The sequence below is a fragment of the Nerophis ophidion genome, linkage group LG04 (genome assembly GCF_033978795.1).
Source record: "Nerophis ophidion isolate RoL-2023_Sa linkage group LG04, RoL_Noph_v1.0, whole genome shotgun sequence".
NCBI lineage: Eukaryota > Metazoa > Chordata > Actinopteri > Syngnathiformes > Syngnathidae > Nerophis > Nerophis ophidion.
This window is the reverse complement of record NC_084614.1, coordinates 51,219,158-51,239,591: the sequence shown is the minus strand read 5'-3', so window position 1 is coordinate 51,239,591 and position 20,434 is coordinate 51,219,158. Positions and strand designations below refer to the sequence as shown.

The 20,434-nt window shown below is 39.8% G+C and overlaps 1 protein-coding gene and 1 long non-coding RNA gene across 13 annotated transcripts in view; one reads left to right on the top strand and one right to left on the bottom strand.

The window, feature by feature from the left end:
• Positions 1 to 20,434, top strand: part of LOC133551493 (RIMS-binding protein 2) — a 142,443-nt gene that overhangs the window by 83,175 nt on the left and 38,834 nt on the right. For 9 of the 12 annotated variants that reach the window (XM_061898254.1, XM_061898250.1, XM_061898251.1 and 6 more), the window contains 9 exons: positions 19 to 123; positions 300 to 350; positions 5,462 to 5,482; positions 12,535 to 12,715; positions 13,201 to 13,290; positions 13,722 to 13,927; positions 19,150 to 19,256; positions 19,356 to 19,465; positions 19,535 to 20,404. In XM_061898254.1, coding sequence (XP_061754238.1) covers positions 19 to 123; positions 300 to 350; positions 5,462 to 5,482; positions 12,535 to 12,715; positions 13,201 to 13,290; positions 13,722 to 13,927; positions 19,150 to 19,256; positions 19,356 to 19,465; positions 19,535 to 20,404 — 1,741 coding nt within the window. The remainder of the gene's footprint in view (positions 1 to 18; positions 124 to 299; positions 351 to 5,461; positions 5,483 to 12,534; positions 12,716 to 13,200; positions 13,291 to 13,721; positions 13,928 to 19,149; positions 19,257 to 19,355; positions 19,466 to 19,534; positions 20,405 to 20,434) is intronic. The other 3 variants (XM_061898246.1, XM_061898247.1, XM_061898242.1) reach the window with 2 other exon arrangements.
• Positions 1 to 20,434, bottom strand: part of LOC133551496 (uncharacterized) — a 75,952-nt gene that overhangs the window by 39,300 nt on the left and 16,218 nt on the right. The window lies entirely within an intron of this gene.

Genomic DNA, 20,434 nt, shown 5'->3' with positions numbered 1-20,434 from the left:
GTTTACCTTTATGAGCAGCGTATGCGAGACGTCGCTGAGCGAAGGCAGCAGTTGGAACTGGAACATGAGCAGGCTCTGGCTATCCTTAAGTTCAAACAGGATGAAATCAAGCGCTTACAACTAGTAAGAACTGTACACAATACATTTTGACACCTGTCTGTGTCTGTGAAATGTTTGCTTAGCAGGAGGCAACATATGGGCACCAAAAGAGGCACCATAATTCTGTTAGGACAACACAAGAAAAATAACAGTTTTGTACTAAACTTAATTTTTTTTTGGACTTTTTTCCCAATTTTTAGGCTCAGTTATTTGCCAGGAGAGAACATGAAGGGGTGGTTCAGATGCTGGAGGTAAGTTTAAATTAAATTTAGTGAGAAATGTAACAAATTAGATATACAATGTGTTCTATTACAATACCTTTGCTATACATGGGTAGTTTTGTCACATAGTTCATTCAAGCTCAATTTATCATGTAAGACTTTCTGTGTGCACAAAGTGCAGTAGCCTCAATATTAACAGACTTATGTTTACATGCTAGATCAGGGGTGTCAAAGATAGGGCCCGGCGCCCGGACAAGTTTAATCCGGTCCGCAGCCCACAAGATGAGTTTGCTAAGTGTAAAAATGAGCAATTTCTGTGTAAGTCACATCAGACATCACACTTTTAAAAGATGACGTGTCAGCTGACTTTAAGTGTCCTCTTGATTGGCTGCCGCTATTCAAATCAGCATTGGTGCAAGCAATCGGCTGCTTCTGTTGTGGCTGGCGGTATACTAATGCTGTGGCACACACAATACCTTTTTTATTGTAAATTATCCACTCAACAAATACCATAACGAAATGGTAAGATGCAAAGACTTAAGTCAACATGACCATCATCTTTATTTTATGCTTCAATCTACTATGTTCATATTGGTTACGTTTGTACAAACCCTGTTTCCATATGAGTTGGGAAATTGTGTTAGATGTAAATATAAACGGAATACAATGATTTGCAAATCATTTTCAACCCATATTCAGTTGAATATGCTAAAAAGACAACATATTTACTGCTACCCAAACAACAAGCCGTGGGTGACCAAAGACATCAAAGCCATACTGAATGGGAAGAAGAGGGCATTCAATGCTGGTAACAGGGAGGAGGTGAAAAGAGTTCAGGTGCTGCTGAAGACCAAACTCAGGGAGGCCAAGGAGACCTACAGGAGGAAGCTGGAAGGGAAGCTGAAAGATAACAACATGAAAGCGGTCTGGAGAGGTATGTAGACCATCACCGGCCTCAAACCGTCGGGGGGTGGACGGAGACAAAGAGAGGATCAATGAGCTAAGCCAGTTCATTAACAGGTTTGACACAGTGGGTCCGACAAGCTCCTGCTGCCAGCCGGGCCTCTGGCAACTTCAGCAAACCAATACATGCCGCCTCAAAGCCTCCCAACACCAATGACTTCCCCCTCCCCCAACCACCTGAGACACCCCCAGTGTGTCTGTCTGCAGAACAGGTGAATGCACAGCTAAATAGGTTACACTCAGGCAAGGTCGCGGGTCCTGACGGTGTGAGCCCTAGGGTGCGCAAAGCCCGTGCCCCACAGCTGTTTGGTGTGCTCCAGCACATCTTCAACATGAGCCTTAGACTGCAGAAAGTCCCCACACAGTGGAAAACCTCTTGCGTGGTCCCCATCCCCAAGTGCACGCGACCCAGCACGTCAAAGGACTACAGGCCTGTGGCGCTAACTTTCCATATCATGAAGGTTGGTCCTGGAACAACTCCGCCCTACAGTCAAGCCCCACCTGGACCCACTCCAAATCGCTTACCAGCCACGACTGGGAGTGGAGGACGCAGTCATCTACCTGCTGAACCGAGCCCACACCCACCTGGACAAGCCTGCTAGCAGTGTGAGGGTCATGCTTTTTGACTTCTCCAGTGCTTTCAATACTATACGGCCTGGGCTACTGGGTGTGAAGTTGGAGAGGATGCGGGTGGAAGCCCCCTTGGTGTCCTGGGTTGTAGATTACCTGACTGACAGACCACAGTACGTTCGACTGCAGGACTGTGTGTCTGACAGGCTGGTCAGCAACACCGGGGCCCCGCAGTGTACAGTCCTCTCCCCCTTCCTCGTCACCATTTACACCACCGATTTCCACTATCAGTCAGAGTCCTGCCACCTTCAGAAGTTTCGATAGTGGGGTGTATTGAGGATGGTGATGAGGAGGAATACAGGGCACTGGTGGAGGACTTTGTCACATGGTGTGGAAAGAACCACCTCCAGCTCAATGTGACGAAGACCAAGGAGCTGGTTGTGGACCTGGGAAGGAGGAGTACGCCGGCGACCCCTGTTCCCATCCGGGGGGTCGATGTGGACATGGTTGAGGGTTATAAATACCTCGGAGTACACATCGACAACAAGCTGAACGGGTCAAAACAGGCTGAGGCCCTGTACAAGAAGGGACAGAGCCGCCTCTACTTCTTCAGGAGGCTTGAATCCTTCATCGTCTATACAAAGATGTTGAAGATGTTCTACGAGTCGGTGGTGGCGGGCGCCTTCTTGTGCGCCGTGGCCTGCTGGGGCAGCGGACTGAGAGCGAGGGACGCTAACAGACTGGACAAGCTGGTAGAGAAGGCCAGTAACGTGGTTGGAATGGATCTGGACTCTCTGGCGGTGGTGTCAGAGAGGAAAAGTCGAGCAAAACTCCTAGCCATTATGGACAACACCTCCCACCCACTACACTCGGACCTTGCGGAGAGAATGAGCACGTTCAGGGGAAGGCTCAGAATCCCAAAATGTAACACGGAACGACACAGGAGGTCCTTCATACCGACAGCCATCAGACTGTGTAATGCATATGTTCCTTCTTGACTGCACTTAAATGTAGAATATATGTAGAATATATTTATATTATTCATTAATTATATATTATATATATAATATATGTCATATATTATTTATTATTATTGTTGTTTATTGTGAGCAAACTGTGGTGCTGAATTCCCCCCAGGGATCAATAAAGTACTTTCTCTTCTATTCTATTCTATTCTATTTTTAATATTCTAACTGAGAAAATTTTTTTTGTTTGCAAATAATCATTAACTTTAGAATTTGATGCCAGCAACATGTGATAAAGAAGTTGGGAAAGGTGGCAATAAATACTGATTAAGTTGAGGAATGTTCATCAAACACTTATTTGGAACATCCCACTGGTGTGCAGGCTAATTGGGAACAGGTGGGTGCCATGATTGGGTACAAAAGCAGCTTCCATGAAATGCTAAGTAATTCACAAACAAGGATGGGGCGAGGGTCACCACTTTGTAAGCAAATTGTCGAACAGCTTTAGAACAACATTTCTCAATGAGCTATTGCAAGGAATTTAGGGATTTTACCATCTACGGTCTGTAAAATCATCAAAACGTTAAGAGAATCTGGAGAAATCACTGCACGTAACCGATGATATCACGGACCTGTTAACCCTCAGGTGGTACTGCATCCAAAACCGACATCAGTGTGTAAAGAATATCACCACATGGGCTCAGGAACACTTCATAAAGCCACTGTCAGTAACTACAGTTGGTCGCTACATCTGTAAGTGCAATTTAAAAATCTACTATGCAAAGCAAAACCCATTTATCAACAATACCCAGACACACCGCTGGCTCCGCTGGGTCCAAGCTCATCTAAGATGGACTGATGCAAAGTGGAAAAGTGTTCTGTGGTCTGACGAGTCCACATTTCAAATTATATTTGGAAACTGTGGACGTGGTGTCCTCCGGAACAGAGAGGAAAATAACCATCCGGATTGTTATAGGCGCAAAGTTCGAAAGCCAGCATCTTTGATGGTATGGAGGTGTATTAGTGCCCAACACATGGGTAACTTACACATCTGTGAAGGCACCATTAATGCTGAAAGGTACATACAGGTTTTGGAGCAACATTTGTTGTCATCCAAGCAACGTTATCATGGACGCCCCTGCTTATTTCAGCAAAACAATGCCAAGCCACATGTTACAACAGCGTTGCTTCGTAGTAAAAGAGTGTGGGTACTTTCCTGGCCCACCTGCAGTCCAGACCTGTCTCCCATCGAAAATGTGTGGCGCATTATGAAGCCTAAAATACAACAGCGGAGACCCCGTACTGTTGAACGACTGAAGCTCTACATGAAACAAGAATGGGAAAGAATTCCACATTCAAAGCTCGAAAAATTAGTTTCCTCAGTTCCCAAACGTTTATTGAGTGTTGTTAAAAGAAAAGGTGATGTAACACAGTAGTGAACATGCCTTTTCCCAACTATTTTGGCAAGTGTTACCAGCCAGTTAGTTATTATTTGCAAAAAAAAATAAAGTTTATGAGTTTGAACATCAAATATCTTATTTTTGTAGTGCATTCAATTGAATATGGGTTGAAAAGCATTTGCAAATCATTGTATTCCGTTTATATTTACATCCCACAAAATTTCCCAACTCAATTGGAAACGGGGTTTGCAGTTGTTTGGTTTAATTTGGCTATTATGGTTTCATATCGACAATTGTTTTGATTATATTATAACTGTAATATTAGAATGATAATAAATGAATGTTGAGTGGATGTCACCAATTTGGCGATTTGAAGAAACTCTTTGGTTGCTTTTCTAAACACGTCTTAAATGGTGAAATGCCAACATGAGAATACTAAACCGTGCTTAAAGTGATTTGGCTTTTTAGGTACACTGAGACAAAGTCGAAGTTTATTGTGTTCTTCATGGTGAAACTTGCACCCATTTTTTCGTCAGAATTTTCAACTAACTTAAAGTGTTTGGCAAGAGGATTATTTGTAATGTGTACATTTTCAGAATGTGCTTGTTCTATTTTTGGCCGAAGCAAAATAAACAAAACAGGTTAGCAGTTGTCTTTATTTTTGAATTATTATGCTATTATTTTACCGGTCCGGCCCTGTTGGAATACATTTTCCTACATGCGGCCCCTGAGCTAAAATGAGTTTGACACCCCTGATGCTAGACCATAATACAAGATGACTACTGGGTTTGAACAACATAAAAAACACATTAAAAAACAAGTTGTTTGCTCAATTCAATTTGTAGGTTAATTGTGTATTATGTTGTAGGAGTTGACCCAGATTGTGTTGCAGACGGAGCTGGTAGAGTATAGCTGCCCCTGCTTTCTTCCACTTTTCTATGTTTATTGTGCATTATATCCCTTTCAAAAGCATCTCAAACCCAGTTCGCTGAAAAGACAAGTTGAAGTGAAGTCACATATTTGCGGTCCACTTGCTTGGACCATTTTTGACAGATTTAAACGATTCTGAAGTCCAAAAGGCTGCCCTGTACAAATTCTGGTCATACTGACTTTTGACAGCTTTTTTTTTGCTGACCAGACCTTAATCGGCTTTTTCCTACTACCTGAATGATGATTTTTGTTTCAGAAGAATGTATTTGTATCTGAATGTATTTGTTCTTTTTGTTAAATCTGTGCTAACCAGAGTACACTGGACTGCATGCAGGTACTGTTGACCTTTGGGCTATTTACTGTATTCCCATCAACCACATTAGTCATCTTTCCACCCTGACCTCTGTAGGTAGAAACAACCTCAAATACCACAATTATCTTTATTTAAATCTTTCAGCTTTCGGAAATGGACATACCTTTATCGTGTGTTAGTTCAAATAGCTGTTGAATTAATTATCTTCCCATAATCCTGTAGGTAACAATTTAGGCATATATTTTGTGTGTTCGTGAACTGAGACTATGAATCGGTACAGTTCACATTTGAACCGATACGGTACCAATTCCTAGTACCTGGGAATCGATAACGGTACTCATGGGTACCCAACCTCTGTGTGTGTTAATAAGTATAAAACTGCTTTTGCTGATAAAATCTTTCATTTAAATTGCAGCATTTAAAAATTAGCTGATTTTGATAACTGCTGTCCAGTTGTTATACCTTGTTTCTTGTTGTACTATTACATTTCCGAGTCGCTCATTTTCAAGTATGACAATAAAATGCAATAAGTTTTTTATTTCTTTTTTGAATAAAAATAAATTGCAATTAGAGTTGCAAGTCCAAGATGTTTGATGGCAGTAGTGTATATTTTATGGTGTTTTGCCGAGTCAGTTCAGTCTTTGCTGAATCTAGTCTTTTGTTGTGCCCTGCAAAGTGTTAAGTATTGTACATATAATTCACTAGCTGTTTAATTGTAACTTGCATCTTAGTTGTAGTTTTCATCAACAAATTTGGAGATGTTAAAATTTCCATGTAAAATCGCTAATGCTATCAGTAGTATGTCAATAGCAAACCCAATTTATATTAGTATCAAAGTGGAGCATTACTTTCCTTACGCTTGAGCTTTTTTTAGTCAATTTCTTTATTGGCATTGAAAATTGCAACATCACGTAGAGGTAGTTTGTCTGAGTCCACTCTTAGTAATGCTGGAGTGATTGCCAAGTGCCAAAGTAGGAAGAAGAAGTCGGCAATTGGGCATGAGGTCACACGAGAAACAGGTATGGTACTATGGCACCTTTGGATTTTGGATTTATGTGAAAAAAAAAAGGTACTAGATACAGTACCCATCCCTAACTGAGACATTTAAATAACTTAGCCCTTGTTGCCTTTTTTTTTTTATCTTTGGTGGAGTTATGCTACTTTGTCATATTACTTAATAGGTTGTTACAGTGTGTTAACAAAAATGTGGAAAGAGAAAAAAAGTATACACAATTTGAATGTGTGATTTTGTAAATGTACCAGCTTACAATTTTGTCCATAGACAGAATTTGTGTGGAAGGCTTATTGTAACATTATCGAGCCATCCATTTCCTGCCAATTGTCCCTCTCAGGGTCGCGAAGGTGAATAAAGGTAATGAATTATTAGTATCTGATCCCCTTACATAGCGTTATTTAGTCGTGGTGTAAACGTGAGAGTTGTTTTTTTGGAGGAGGAGAGATTTGGGTGAGAAAAACAGCCTCAAAGCAAAATGTTTTCATGTTTGACAGTAAGGGTGGTTTTGAGGATCATGGTCAACAATCTCTGCCTCTAAACATTAGTCAAGTTAGTGACAAAGAGATCAATTATCGCAAAGCTTTTCTGAGTCATTCAGATTTTCATCTAGAAATCTTGAGAAAACAGCAGAAATAACTTTGGAAGCTTCTTTAAACAGAACAATACAACAAGGAGTCTTAAAGTAATGATATTAATAATGATTTGAAAAGTATGACTTCTTTGAAATGTATTTACATGGCCCTGAATGTGGACATGTGCGTACAGACACAAAAGAATTTAGCCCAAATAATCGAGATTGCAATTCAAACAGTAGTGAGTAGTAAAGGCCCTCGTTTGTTAAGGGGAGCCGTGGAAGATTGAGAATGATTTATGACCATGGAGTGGGCGTGGCCTAAATGGACCACTCAGTAAGGGGGATAGTGGAGGATGATGTCACCCAGTGGGTGCGGCCTAAATGCATCTCTCTTTAAGGAGTAGGAATGGCTGAATTAATACTGGAATCATCCATCCAATCATTTGCTACTGCTTGTCCCTTTTTGGGGGTGCTAGAGCCTATCTCATCTGGAATCATATCATATCATATTCGGTCACCGATTTTTTTTTTATTTATGCTGTTAATCCGGATTATAATTCTTTGCACTTTGTGGTACCTATTTCAAATGTCTCATTCCATTTTAGGAAAACCATAACCTAGAGTAGTATTAGATTTAACATCGAAAAAGTGACTCCATTGTGTCATTTAATGGAGCCAAGTCGATTGCTAATGAGTAGATGTAAATTTTGTCAAAAGTATTTTGGCTCTTTAGTATTTTGCATTTTGCTGTACTTTCCTGGATATATCAGGACTTAACTTGATGTTAGGTTTAATTATATCAAAACAGCAATCCACATCGTTTTTAATAATAATTAACACATTATTTTTACTTGGTTGTCATTACACTGTTTGAATATCGGGAGTTTTCCTCGAATTCTAATTATCGTTTATATGTCTATAGGATTGTACGGTATACAAGTACTTTACTAATCAATTGGAACGGTACTATAGTATCTTTGAAAAATACCAGTACCATTCATGCTGCTGTGCAGCGGTGACTACAGAGCCAAGGAACATGATGTTGTTCGTCAAAATGCACACACAGAGTGCTCAAGCAAAAAAATTTGTGGAGGGGAAGAATGGGAAAAAACTTAATTATTACTGGTTAATAAAGGAGGTGCATGAAGCGCAATACGGATTAGTGCTTCAAAACGAACAATAAAGTTGACTCTTTAAAAAGGGAGACGTTGCGCTGCAAGTGTTGCTTTAAAACACACCTCGCCAAATGTGATTTATTGATAGAAACTTTTATTAGTAGATAGTACAGTACATATTCCGTAGAATTAACTACTAAATGGTTACACCCGAATAAGTTTTAAGTTGAGGTTCACGTTAATCACATCGTGGTAACAATGTAGTGATGTAATTCATGTGGCGATTAGTATTACCACCTTTGCTTCAAATTTAGGTAAACATTTAGATAGTAAGCATCCTGATCTGCGCAAGGAAAAAGTCAAAAGAGTGACAGGTAATAATTTAGTTGTCATAACTTTTTTGCCGTTTTGTCGCAAATGCATACCGTTTTATGAGTAGTACAGGGCAGACGTTCCCTCCAGTGCCGATATTTTCGTCAGGGGTAACACCCTTCACTTAACGTGGCAATGGTTCAGCTAAGCTCCGCTAAGCTCCGCTTTCGGATCAGACTGACAAGGCCGTGATAATTTGTGATAATCACTTTACTATTAGTTTTGCAGGACACAAGGGGAAAGGTTCATCACTCTACTTGCACAGTTCACACATTACCTGTCTCTCTCTTTACTCGCCCTCTCTCCCTCTCTTTACTCGCCCACTCACTCATTGACATCACTCAGCCAACACATTGCCATTCTCTCAAGCACATATGCTACTCTTATGTAGATAAGTAGGTGCGCACATAGCTGCTTGGCTTGATGCCAAATATTAGCGGAGCTACAAGCACATATTTTATCCATAGTTTTGTTTTTAGTATTTACTAGAGATGTCCGATAATGGCTTTTTTGCCGATATTCCGATATTGTCCAACTCTTAATTACTGATATTGATATATACAGTCGTGGAATCGACACATTTTTATGCTTAATTTTGTTTTGATTCCCAGCTGGATAGATTAAACAATGTGACAAGGTTTTCCAAAATAAATCAACTCAAGTTATGGAAAAAAATTCCAACATGGCACTACCATATTTATTACTGTAGTCACAAAGTGCATTTTTTTTTAACATGCCTCAAAACAGCAGCTTAGAATTTGGTACATGCTCTCCTTGAGAGAGCATGAGGAGTTTGAGGTGGACGGGGTTGAGGTGTGGGGATCAGGGGTGTATATTGTATCGTCTTGGAAGAGTTGGTGCTGCAAAGGGTTCTGGGTATTTGTTCTGTTGTGTTTGTGTTGTGTTACGGTGCGGATGTTCTCCCAAAATGTGTTTTATTTCAAGTTAAAACAAACTAGAAGACTGTATAATGCTAATAAAATAAAGAAAATAGTTAACTTGTGTATAAGACAAAATGTATACAACATTATACTTTTGAAATAAGAAAACTAGTAAATCAAAAAAAACTTTTTTTAAAGATAAAACAGCCAAAATTAAAAATTTTACTTTTAAATAAGGAAACTAGTTACCTTTTATTTGAGACAAAATTATACAAGATTATACCTTTCAAAAAAAAAAATGGTAAATAACTTTTTTTTATTTCAGTTATATAAAGTTATACATATCTTTTATAATTCAGATCCGTTGCAAAAACAGTCTTGGTTGTCACGGTTGGGTCGCATGTTTATGCAGATGGAAACCCCGAAGGCAGTATGCATTTAAGGAAGATTATTTATTCCTCATAGATCAGTCAATGTACCAACAAACAAAACAAAGCAAGCGTGCCGATGGCACGGGGAGCTAAGGCGAAACTTTGCACTGGAATCAAAAGCATAGAAGCAGGAATTCATTCAACGTAACTTGTTGTGTACTGCAAATAAGACAGTTTGTGGCAAAAAACAGGAATATGTAGCTCTCTGATTAGTGCCCAGGAGCAAGTGAGCGTCCCGAACATTAATCAGAGGCTGGTGAAACTAATCAGCACCCATGGTAACCAAACCACAAACCAAGGGGTGCTGAAAACAGGACTGAGGTAGTAAAAAAAAATTGAACAAAACATGATCCGGGCAACGGATCACCACATTGGTAGTACGCGACAACTAAAATAAGATAATATTTGGATTTGCCGTGTCATAGAAATACACTTTTGTAATTGTGGTGAAACGCTGGTAATAAGGGTTGTAAATGCACTAATTACCTTATAATACAATTAAAAAAAGAATTAAAAATTATATATATCACTGTAATCAACTTAAATAATACATTTGTGAGGGTAGGTTAAGCCTTGAAACAGCATAACTGATATAAGTACTATAACTAAAATGGCGGACATGTCATAAAACTAAAAGTTGTAATACCAACTTTAGAAGTCATACATTATTCTGACTAAAATGATGGATGTTTTTTTTTTGTTTTTTTTTAGAGAACTACAAAACAAAATGGTGGCTGGATACTACTAGGGCTACTTCTGTTAATAATTCACCCATTTCTCCCCCGTAATGAGTGGTGTATTTAGGCCACATCCACTGGGTGTGACGCCATCCCCGCCAACCCCCTTACTAAGTGGTGCATTTAGGCCACGCCCACTTCCTGGTTGTAAATCATTCTCAATCCCAGCGTCCCCCCTCCCCACCCTTAACCAGCAAGGGCCTATACTACTAATATGTGCTGGTTTGTGGGGGATCAAATATGTTGTTTTTTTTTCCTCTCAACGAAACACAAATCAATTTATGGAGCTCCTATTTAGTGTTTTGTTCTGAATTTATTTCATACAAATTTTCCCTCAATACTGTACATCTGTAACTCAGCCTCTGTAGCTCAATATGAATGTTGTACTGAGTAGAATTTAACCGTTGAGAGCTGACAGGAAATGGTCTGTACAATGTCTATAAGCCTACTTGAAAACCCCCGCAGCAAGCACATGCAAACTAGCACTATATTTAACATCAGTGGTAATAGGACTAAACTCTGTAACTTCCTGTAAAATTATGATTATAACATTTAAGGAATTCCTGTAATTATCCCTAGTCTTCTTTGAGAAAATTGTTCACCCCTTTCCCTCTTATCCTTGTCATTTTTTTGGCAAATAATGAAGTATGTGTAGCAAACACCTGACTTTGAACTGTAATAGTTCACAGTTTAGATAGTGTAGAGAGTACCTATTGATATTGTATTTTATCAGATTACAACAAATAAATAATAAGCTTTCCATAATCAGACATGCAATGCACAGTATCTACAGTATCTAGGTTAATGAAGTAACATTAACAGATTCTGCATGGTTGCATGATCCCATCTTTTACATATGCGATTGTGTATGCAATACCAGTGCTAATGATTTGTCAATATTCAACACAAAATACAGTTTTATGGACTATAATTGTATTATGCTTCATTTTAGGACTGTCAAAAAATATATTCTTTAAATCAGATGAATCACACTTTAAAATATTATTGCAGTAAAATACTTGTTGGTAGGACTTAAATTAATGTTACATAACATTTTTTGGGACACAAATGTTATGTCACACAATTGTTATTGTCATACAAAAACATTTTAACATGTTTAACATGTATTTGCTCAAACCTTCAAAACAGTATTATGATAAGTATTTTGAAGCAAAATATGTCACAAGGTACACCAGTCGGAGTTTCCTCACTCATGTTAGCACTGGCAAAAATACAAATTAAAAATTAATTTCCACTGGCCGTAAAGCACCCCACCTTTCTGGTGACCAACTACTGTTAAGGTAAAGGTAAGGAGCATGTGCGATCAAAATACATTGTGTGATTAATCTGTGTTTATACATGGTTATTGAGCTATGTTTTGTGCACTAATACGTTAACACCTCTATCAATGAACAGATAATTTACAGAAACATCCTTATTTAAAATTCCTTGCAGGAAAAAAAGCAAAAATCCTGAGCAAGAAGGAATGGCTATGCATTACATTTTAGTAGGCAGTGATGTTGGAAAGGTTTCAACAATTCACATCAAGAAATTATTAAATACGTTTGAGACTGTTGTAGCAAACAACCGTGGCATTTTGGCTTGGCGAGACTATGACAAGGGGTGCATTTACGCATAACAAAAATTGTTTGCCATGTCAACATTGGCTGTCCAATCTGTCTTAAAGTGCACTTCCATACCAGTACCAGCAAAAAGTACAAAATAGCATGTACACAAATGCAATTACATGTTATGTAACCACACCCATACAGATATAAAATTATCTTGAACTTATGAGTGTTCGATTTTTTTAATTTGTTTTTGTAAAGTGGGTTTAAAAATGTATAAACATGGTGATTATTTATTAGTTATGCTAGTAACTGTACCACTTACTGATGTCTGCCTGCCACATACCTGATGTGTTCAATTTGAATGGCTTCTTTGACAGTCAAAGGTACGAGATCTGGAGGAGAAATGTCGCAGCCAGAGTGCACAGTTTGGCTTGTTGTCCCAAGAGTTGGAGAACTTTCGACTTCAAGCCTCAAAGGCCGACCTTGCTGGGTCAGGCCTTCTTATGAATTCCAGCTTTTCTGTTCTGACCAATGGAGTGGGCCTGTCCTGCGAGCAAGGTAAATTTTGCACGCAATTATCCATAACGTCCAAATTGAATAAGTAATAAGTTACTAAAATTTCAGCCGGTCATATTCTACACCTGCAATAGCTTCTGTTTCTTGTGACAAAATTTTACCATTGCACAAGCATGCATCACGTCGCTCTTTTCTCGCTTCAATAATCAAATATTGTCATATACATATAAACATATTCATATTATAGTATGTTTAAAAAATAAACTGTAAAAACAATGCTTTTGTTTTGTTGCTCCTGTCTCTATTTATAACACCAAAGGCTTGTAACCTCACATCTCTGCTTGTATTAAGCCTGCAAAATGAATGTGCTGTATTTTTTATTTTTCCCCAAAAGAAATGCCTATGTCAGATGGTAATCTAAGAACAGATGGTTTATTTAAATTAGCCGTCTAAATCTGAGCGACATCGAAAATGGGCTTTACACAACCCGCCTATGCATGTAACCACTTACTTGTTCATGTGGTTAGACTACACAGATAGCTCATGGGATATGGAGTCACTGAGTGAAATAGCCTTCTGGAGTCTCGAGAGAGGTGACAATCTTTCCTCCCCTGAGGGTAATGATCCTCCCGGTCTCTTACTTTTACAATGTGTTTGGTGTTGTCACTTAAGCATGGCATGTTCTAACATATCATCGCACCCACACCGTCGAAGTCTAACACTGTAACAGAACTTGCTTGAAATGGTTCCATTTGCATGACTGTACATGCTGGAAAGATGAGGTAAAAAAAAAATAAATAAATAAAAATCTGTGGAATCTGTTAAGCCCCCAAGCGATGCTGGTGTGACATATGCGCCCACAAGGTAGTGTGACCTCTGACTCTACACAGATGGAGGCAGGATTTCTGACCACTGTTTAATCAGCCAGGTCCAACCTTGAGTGTTGTGCATGATAATCAGTGACCTCACCACCGACAGAGCAAGAGAGTTTTGTGTCTCCTATAAAGTGGATTGTCTGCCGTCTATCTCTGTGTCCATCCCCTGTTAGATGTTGCAGCTACACTGCGGATGGGGACTACCCCACACACTGGGGGTCTGCCTAGGGTGGAGCGCTCTCCTGTCACCAAACACAGAGAGCTTCCCACCATCAGTGTCAGCAAGTCAGCCTCATCCTCAAGCAAGTCTGAGACTACAAACGTCACCTCCAAGTCTAACACCCATCTTACTCCACATAAGTCAAGCCCAGCACATGAGGTACCAACATTGTGTTAGATTATTAAGAATTATGTCAATTTGCTTGGAGTTTGTTTGTAACATCTTGAAGCCATTGATGTAAAATTAAGAGTGTCAGCAATGGAGGTGCATTTCAAAATGCTTCCTGGCTTTGTATTAGTGACCAAAGCATTACATTTCGACTTTTGAGCTTTTTTCCACAAATTGAAACTAAAAATGACTTACGTTAAATAAAAATTAATATGACTAAATTAATCTATTGCTGTATATTCAAAGTGCTCATACCATCATGTCTTGGTGTCCATGATTTACTTATAAGATAGCAGTTGTGGCTGGACAAAACCTCCACCGTGGCTGTGTTGGAGTCTAATAAAGGAAACTGGTTTGAAGTGTGCTCCGAGCACTAGGTGTCTCCTGCCTTGTGCCTGGCCAGTTCTATTTTGTGTGCATTGTCAGTCACGGTGGCCATCCTATGGTTTTGGTCCCTGCGAGAAAGCTTTTCTCTCAATTGACTGATATCTTTATGTTTTATTGTTATGAGGTGTTGCAGACCTACTTATTACTTTATTAAGAAAAAACATGCACAAGGACATTGATAGTTTGGATTAACACATTCAAATGCTTTCTCACAACACCACGACTCACTCAAGTGACTCCTTTTCAGAAATGTTGCATTGCGCAAGTGCAATCGAGTGATGTTCCTTAATGTGCAGATAAAAAAAAAAGACTTGTTAACAGGTTCTTATTTAAACATTCATCCAAGGACTGTGTTGTGTGACAGATACGTTAGGTCAAAGGCCATTTCATCTAGTCTGCCGTATGACCTGCAATTCAATAAAACTCATGTTTAGTAAAATAATCCATCTGCCAGTTTAGATTATATGGGTCGTACAGTAACAGTTGTAAAATAGTTTACCGGCGAGCTATAAATATGCTCTCTTACTGTACTGGAAGGGTCGCTAACCCGTCGATCCCGATTGACCAGTCAATCTTTGGGACCCTACCAATCCATCGTGAAAATATTAGAAAGAAAAAGTATTATGACATCATGGACACCCCCATCCGAAAGTCACCAACATACCTGCAAGCATTTTAACCCCTGAACACACCCGCTTGCTCTGCCTCTCTCTCTTTAACCTCTCGTCCCGCGGCTTTCGAAATCGCTGCCACACACCCCGCTCTACACCTGGTCGCAAACGCGCATTGGATGACGGGCTCATAAATCATTGAGCTGCAACAATGCATTAAGGCTGATTGCTGCAATGCATCGGACATCAAACAACTCTTTCCCCCACCACAAGTCTATGACCATCATCACTCGCCTGGCACGGGAAGCTAACAAGCCAAATACTTGAGTCTGTGAACATGGCTCCAAAGCACAGATTGTGTGTTGATTTGTTGTCAATACAAATCTAAACATTGACTTGTGCAAAGACTAATATATGATAAAACAAGGCGGCAGGGGTGCTGGAGCATAAAGATTAATACAAAAAAAATATGCATTAAAACACATTGTGAATTATATATTTGTATTTTATTTTTGGACCTTTCTTGTTGCAATCAAAGAACACTTTATAGGTGTATGTATTGCATGTAGTCTGCCATAATATAGGATTATGTTGAAATAGAATAGAGTAGTTAATTGACATTTTATCAAATGCTTCATGATTATTGTTACCACTCTTAGTTTGTGCTTCAAGACAAATTATATCATCAATAAATACTAAAATCAAAACTATAGCTGAAAGTACACAGATAGGACATGTAGCAGGTAAAACACACAATGTTATGGATAAAACAAATTGTAGAAATGTGTTACAAAATTCATCCATCCCATCCATCCATTGATTTTATACCACTTATTCCCTTTTGGGGTCAAGGGGGGCGCTGGCGCCTATCTCAGCTACAATCGGTCGGAAGGCAGGGTACACCCTGGACAAGTCGCCACCTCATCGCAGGGCCAACACAGATTAGACAGACAACATTCACACTCACACTAGGGCCAATTTAGTGTTGCCAATCAACCTATCCCCAGGTGCATGTCTTTGGAAGTGGTAGGAAACCGGAGTACCCGGAGGGAACCCACGCATTCACGGGGAGAACATGCACACTCCACACAGAAAGATCCCAAGCCTGGGATTGAACCCAGGACTGCAGGACCTTTGTATTGTGAGGCAGATGCACTTACCCCTCTGCCACCGTGAAGCCCTTACAAAATTCAGTCACGTGCATTAGTTTGCGCTACGTGAGCGGTTTGGACTTCCCCTAATATTTGGCATCAAGCCAAGCAGCTGTGTGCACATCTACGCACAGCAGGGGAGCTAGTTAACTACATTACCGTTGAACTTAATGTTTTTAATTATATAATACACACTTTACATATACACACACACATACATCGGTAACGCAACACTCACTATGGCTCCTGGTCCGTCGCGCAAATACATCTGTGTGCAACATAATCGCAAATAACAATTCCTATTGTTCCAAACTGCACACCCACATAACATGCTAAATGATTGTATTGATTTATGTGATACATTTGGTATGATATATCATGTAAAAGGAATGTGTCCTGCACATGCATGCCATGTATAAATATTATTTCCAGCTGAGTATAATTGTAATTAAGTCTGTGTAGTCTTTACAAGAAGATGACATAACTGCATATTACCTTACACTGCACACATAGTTGATGTACTGTATTTAAGACTTAAAAAAAAACAGTTGTGGAAAGACTTCCCTGCGCTGCGATGTTACAGTACATCATGTCATAGTTTAATTTGTGATAATATAAATGCCAATTAAAATGCATTTTTTATCATCTTTATTTACACAAATTAAATATGGCACAGTGTTTCCCCCAGAAAATGTGTTAATTGGGGTGGTGACTATCCAGGGGGAGGGACCGGGGAAGGGAGTTTTGTAAGGATCGGTGTAACTCGACCTGTCGCCATCACGTCTCCACCTCGTTGCTGCCACCACAGCCTGGGGGACAAGTAGGCCGGCTTCGTCGCATGAAAAATCCTTCAACTTTTGTTTGTGTTTTCCGCTCCATTTGCTGAACGGCGATATACGATATATATCTCGATATTTTTTCCGTAAAGTAAAAACAAAACAGTCCTAGTTACCTGCGATACTAAGTATTAGGGGTGTGGGAAAAAATCGATTTGAATATGTTGTGCGATTCAGAATCAATTCTCATTTAAAAAAAAAAAAATGTTTTTAAATCAATCCAACAAACCACTACACAGCAATACCATAACAATGCAACCAAATACCAAAACCAAACCTGACCCAGCAACACTCAGAACTGCAATAAACAGAGCAATCGAGGAGACACAAACACGTCACAGAACAAACCAAAAGTAGTGAAACAAAAATGAATATTATCAACAACAGTATCAATATTAGTTATAATTTCAGCATAGCAGTGATTAAAAATCCCTCATTGACATTATCATTAGACATTTGTAAAAAATAAAAAAAAGTTCAATAGTGTCACAGTGGCTTACACTTGCATCGCATCTCATAAGCTTGACAACACACTGTGTCCAATGTTTTCACAAATATAAAATAAGTCATATTTTTGGTTCGTTTAACAGTTGAAACAAATGTACATTATTGAAATCAGCTGATAAAACATTGTCCTTTTCAATTATAAAAGCTTTTTGAAAAAAATCTACTACTCTGCTAGCATGTCAGCAGACTGTGGTAGATCCTGCTGAAATCCTATGTATTGAATGAATACAGAATCGTTTTGAATCGGAAAAATATCGTTTTTGGATCGAGAATCACGTTGAATCTAAAAAATCGATATATTATCGAATCGTGACCCGAAGAATCGATATTGAATCGAATCGTGGGACACCCAAAGATTCGCAGCCCTACTAAGTATGTCAATATTATGACTTATTCATTTACTAAGTCAAAATAATGACTTACAAGGTCAAATTAACAACTTACTGTAAGTAAGCATTTGCAATAAGCGTTTGAAAAATAAGAGTTAAAAGTGGGGCCACATGCTGACATATATTCAACTCATCATGCTTGTTTATTACATCATTTGGGAAGCCTGTAGTTGATTTTTATGATGTAAATGTTATATTTTTATCAACATGTGATAGCAGGGACCCTGCCATTCAAAACTAGGCTGCTACATTACTAATGATTAATGTAACTATAGCTGAAAGAATAGTACAATAGCAGTAGGAGAGACTATTCATTCCTAAACACCATGGAATTCATGTAGGCTTTATAATGCAGTTACATTATTATATCAACTATCATAGACAGAAACTCCTCATTTAACATAATGTCCTTTTTTGCTGCTTCAACACAGCTCAATCAACACAGAAAAAGGTCAAGTGAAATAACTTAGTTTTTAACTGTAAGTCAATAATGCTTGTCTTTCTCTCAGACTGACAGGGCTTTGCTGTCCGTAACAAACACACACACATGCACACACACTGCAAAGTGAGCTAACGTTATGCTAAAAGCTAATTAGCCTTCACCTCAAGGACTGCGAGCGAGATGAGCTCCCGCTTGTTTCTAAAACGTCAACGGGCTCCTAGTGATGTTACTAGTAGTTGACTTGGAAGTGTTTATTGTCTTACCTGCAAAACACAGCTTTCTGCTCACTACCACGTTACATGTGCTCTGAATACGCACTGCTGATTGGCTGTTACATCGCTCTGAATACGCACTGCTGATTGGCTGTTACCGTTCTGCTTGTATACAATCAGATGTTTGTGTGGGTGGGACAATGCTGGGTGCTCCATAGACATACTGACAAAGGCAAACACAGAACTAAGCAGAGCAGCTTGTTAAGACCTTTTTTTTTTTTTAAGACTTTATTTAAGAAGGTGGCTCTTTGTTGTAAAGGCGGCCGCCTCAACAACAAAGCGCTACGGGAAACCCTGCGGTATCGATAAGAGTACTGATAAATACCAGTATCGATAAGGAGTATCAATAAGGGTATTGTACCGATTAAATCTTAACGATATACACATCCCTTGTGACCACTGATGTACTGCAAAGTGTTATCCACCCACTCACACAACTACACACATTTATGACAAAAAGAATACAGATTATAGTATTTGATTAGCAAAGTAAATTTGCATTTTATATCATTTCATGACTTTGTCTTGTTGTTTGAGTTTGAACACGTCAATTTGAGGTCAAACGAATCAAAAATATGGGAATTCGTAAGCTTCACCCGTTGCTTGTTGTGTTGTCAGGTTGACACCGCTAGTGAAGTGGAGGAACTGGACATTGACATTGCCCTCGCACCTTACACAGCCAGCAGAGAAACAGCCAAGCTCCAGGTTTTTATTGCACGATACAGGTTTGTAAAATGTATTTAGAATTGAGCGTCAACAAACTATAATGCGGAGTTTGGTCTCAAAAAAGGCTTTTAGTCAACCTGTAAATTAATTTTAAACAGCTATAATCCTTATGATGGCCCTAATGATAACCCCGAAATGGAACTACCACTCACTGCTGGAGAATACATCTATGTGTATGGAGGCATGGATGATGACGGCTTCTATGAAGGTATGTGCTGATGATATTTAGTTTAATGTAAAATTTGTTATATTTGTGTCACATGGTGATCCTTTTTAGGTGAGTTAATGGATGGAAGGAGAGGGTTGGTCCCCTCTAATTTTGTGGAACGCCTTTCGGATGACGATGTAATGGGCTCTCACCCTGAGGAGACGAGTGACATGTCCCACAACACCTTGCTAAACAGCAGTTTGCACAGTGCCAGCAACCAGCATCACCTCCACACAGGTGTACACGCCTCAGAGAGGACGGAGGCCTTTTCTGCCTCTGGCCCCGCCTCAGCCTCTTCCAATTCAGCCTTGGGTGTCTCAGCCCCCCTCACCAATGGCCTGGACTTGGATTTGGAGGAGATGGAAGTGGACACTGTGCCTTACCCTCGTAAGCTCAAACTCATCAAGCAGCTTGCCAAGAGCATCATCATCAGCTGGGACCCTCCACTGGTGCCGGCTGGGTGGGGCAACGTGTGGAGCTATAATGTGTATGTGGACCAGGAGCTACGGCTTAATGTGCCCTTCGGTGCCCAAACCAAAGCTGTGTTAGAGAGACTTGACATCAACCTCAAGGCCTACCGTGTATCTGTGCAAAGTCTGACAGAGAAGGGCCTCTCAGACCAGCTGCGCTGCAGCATGCTGATTGGCCGTGACGTATGTGTGGCACCTACACAGCTGCGTGTGGACAGCATCACTGCCACCTCTGCCAGCCTGTCCTGGCTGCCCTGCAACAGTAACTATGTGCACATTGTGTCCTTGAATGAGCAAGAGTGTGAGCTGGTGAAGGCTGGATGCTATTCGCTGTGCCTCAATAAACTCTTACCCAGCCAGCAGTACACAGTCAAAGTGGAGGCACGGCCACATCGCACAGCATGGGAGTTACCTGTGGAGCGACGTGAACACAGAAGTGCTACCATCAATTTCAGCACGTTAATGGCAGGTCAGGAGTTGACATTCTGTCTTTGCCAAA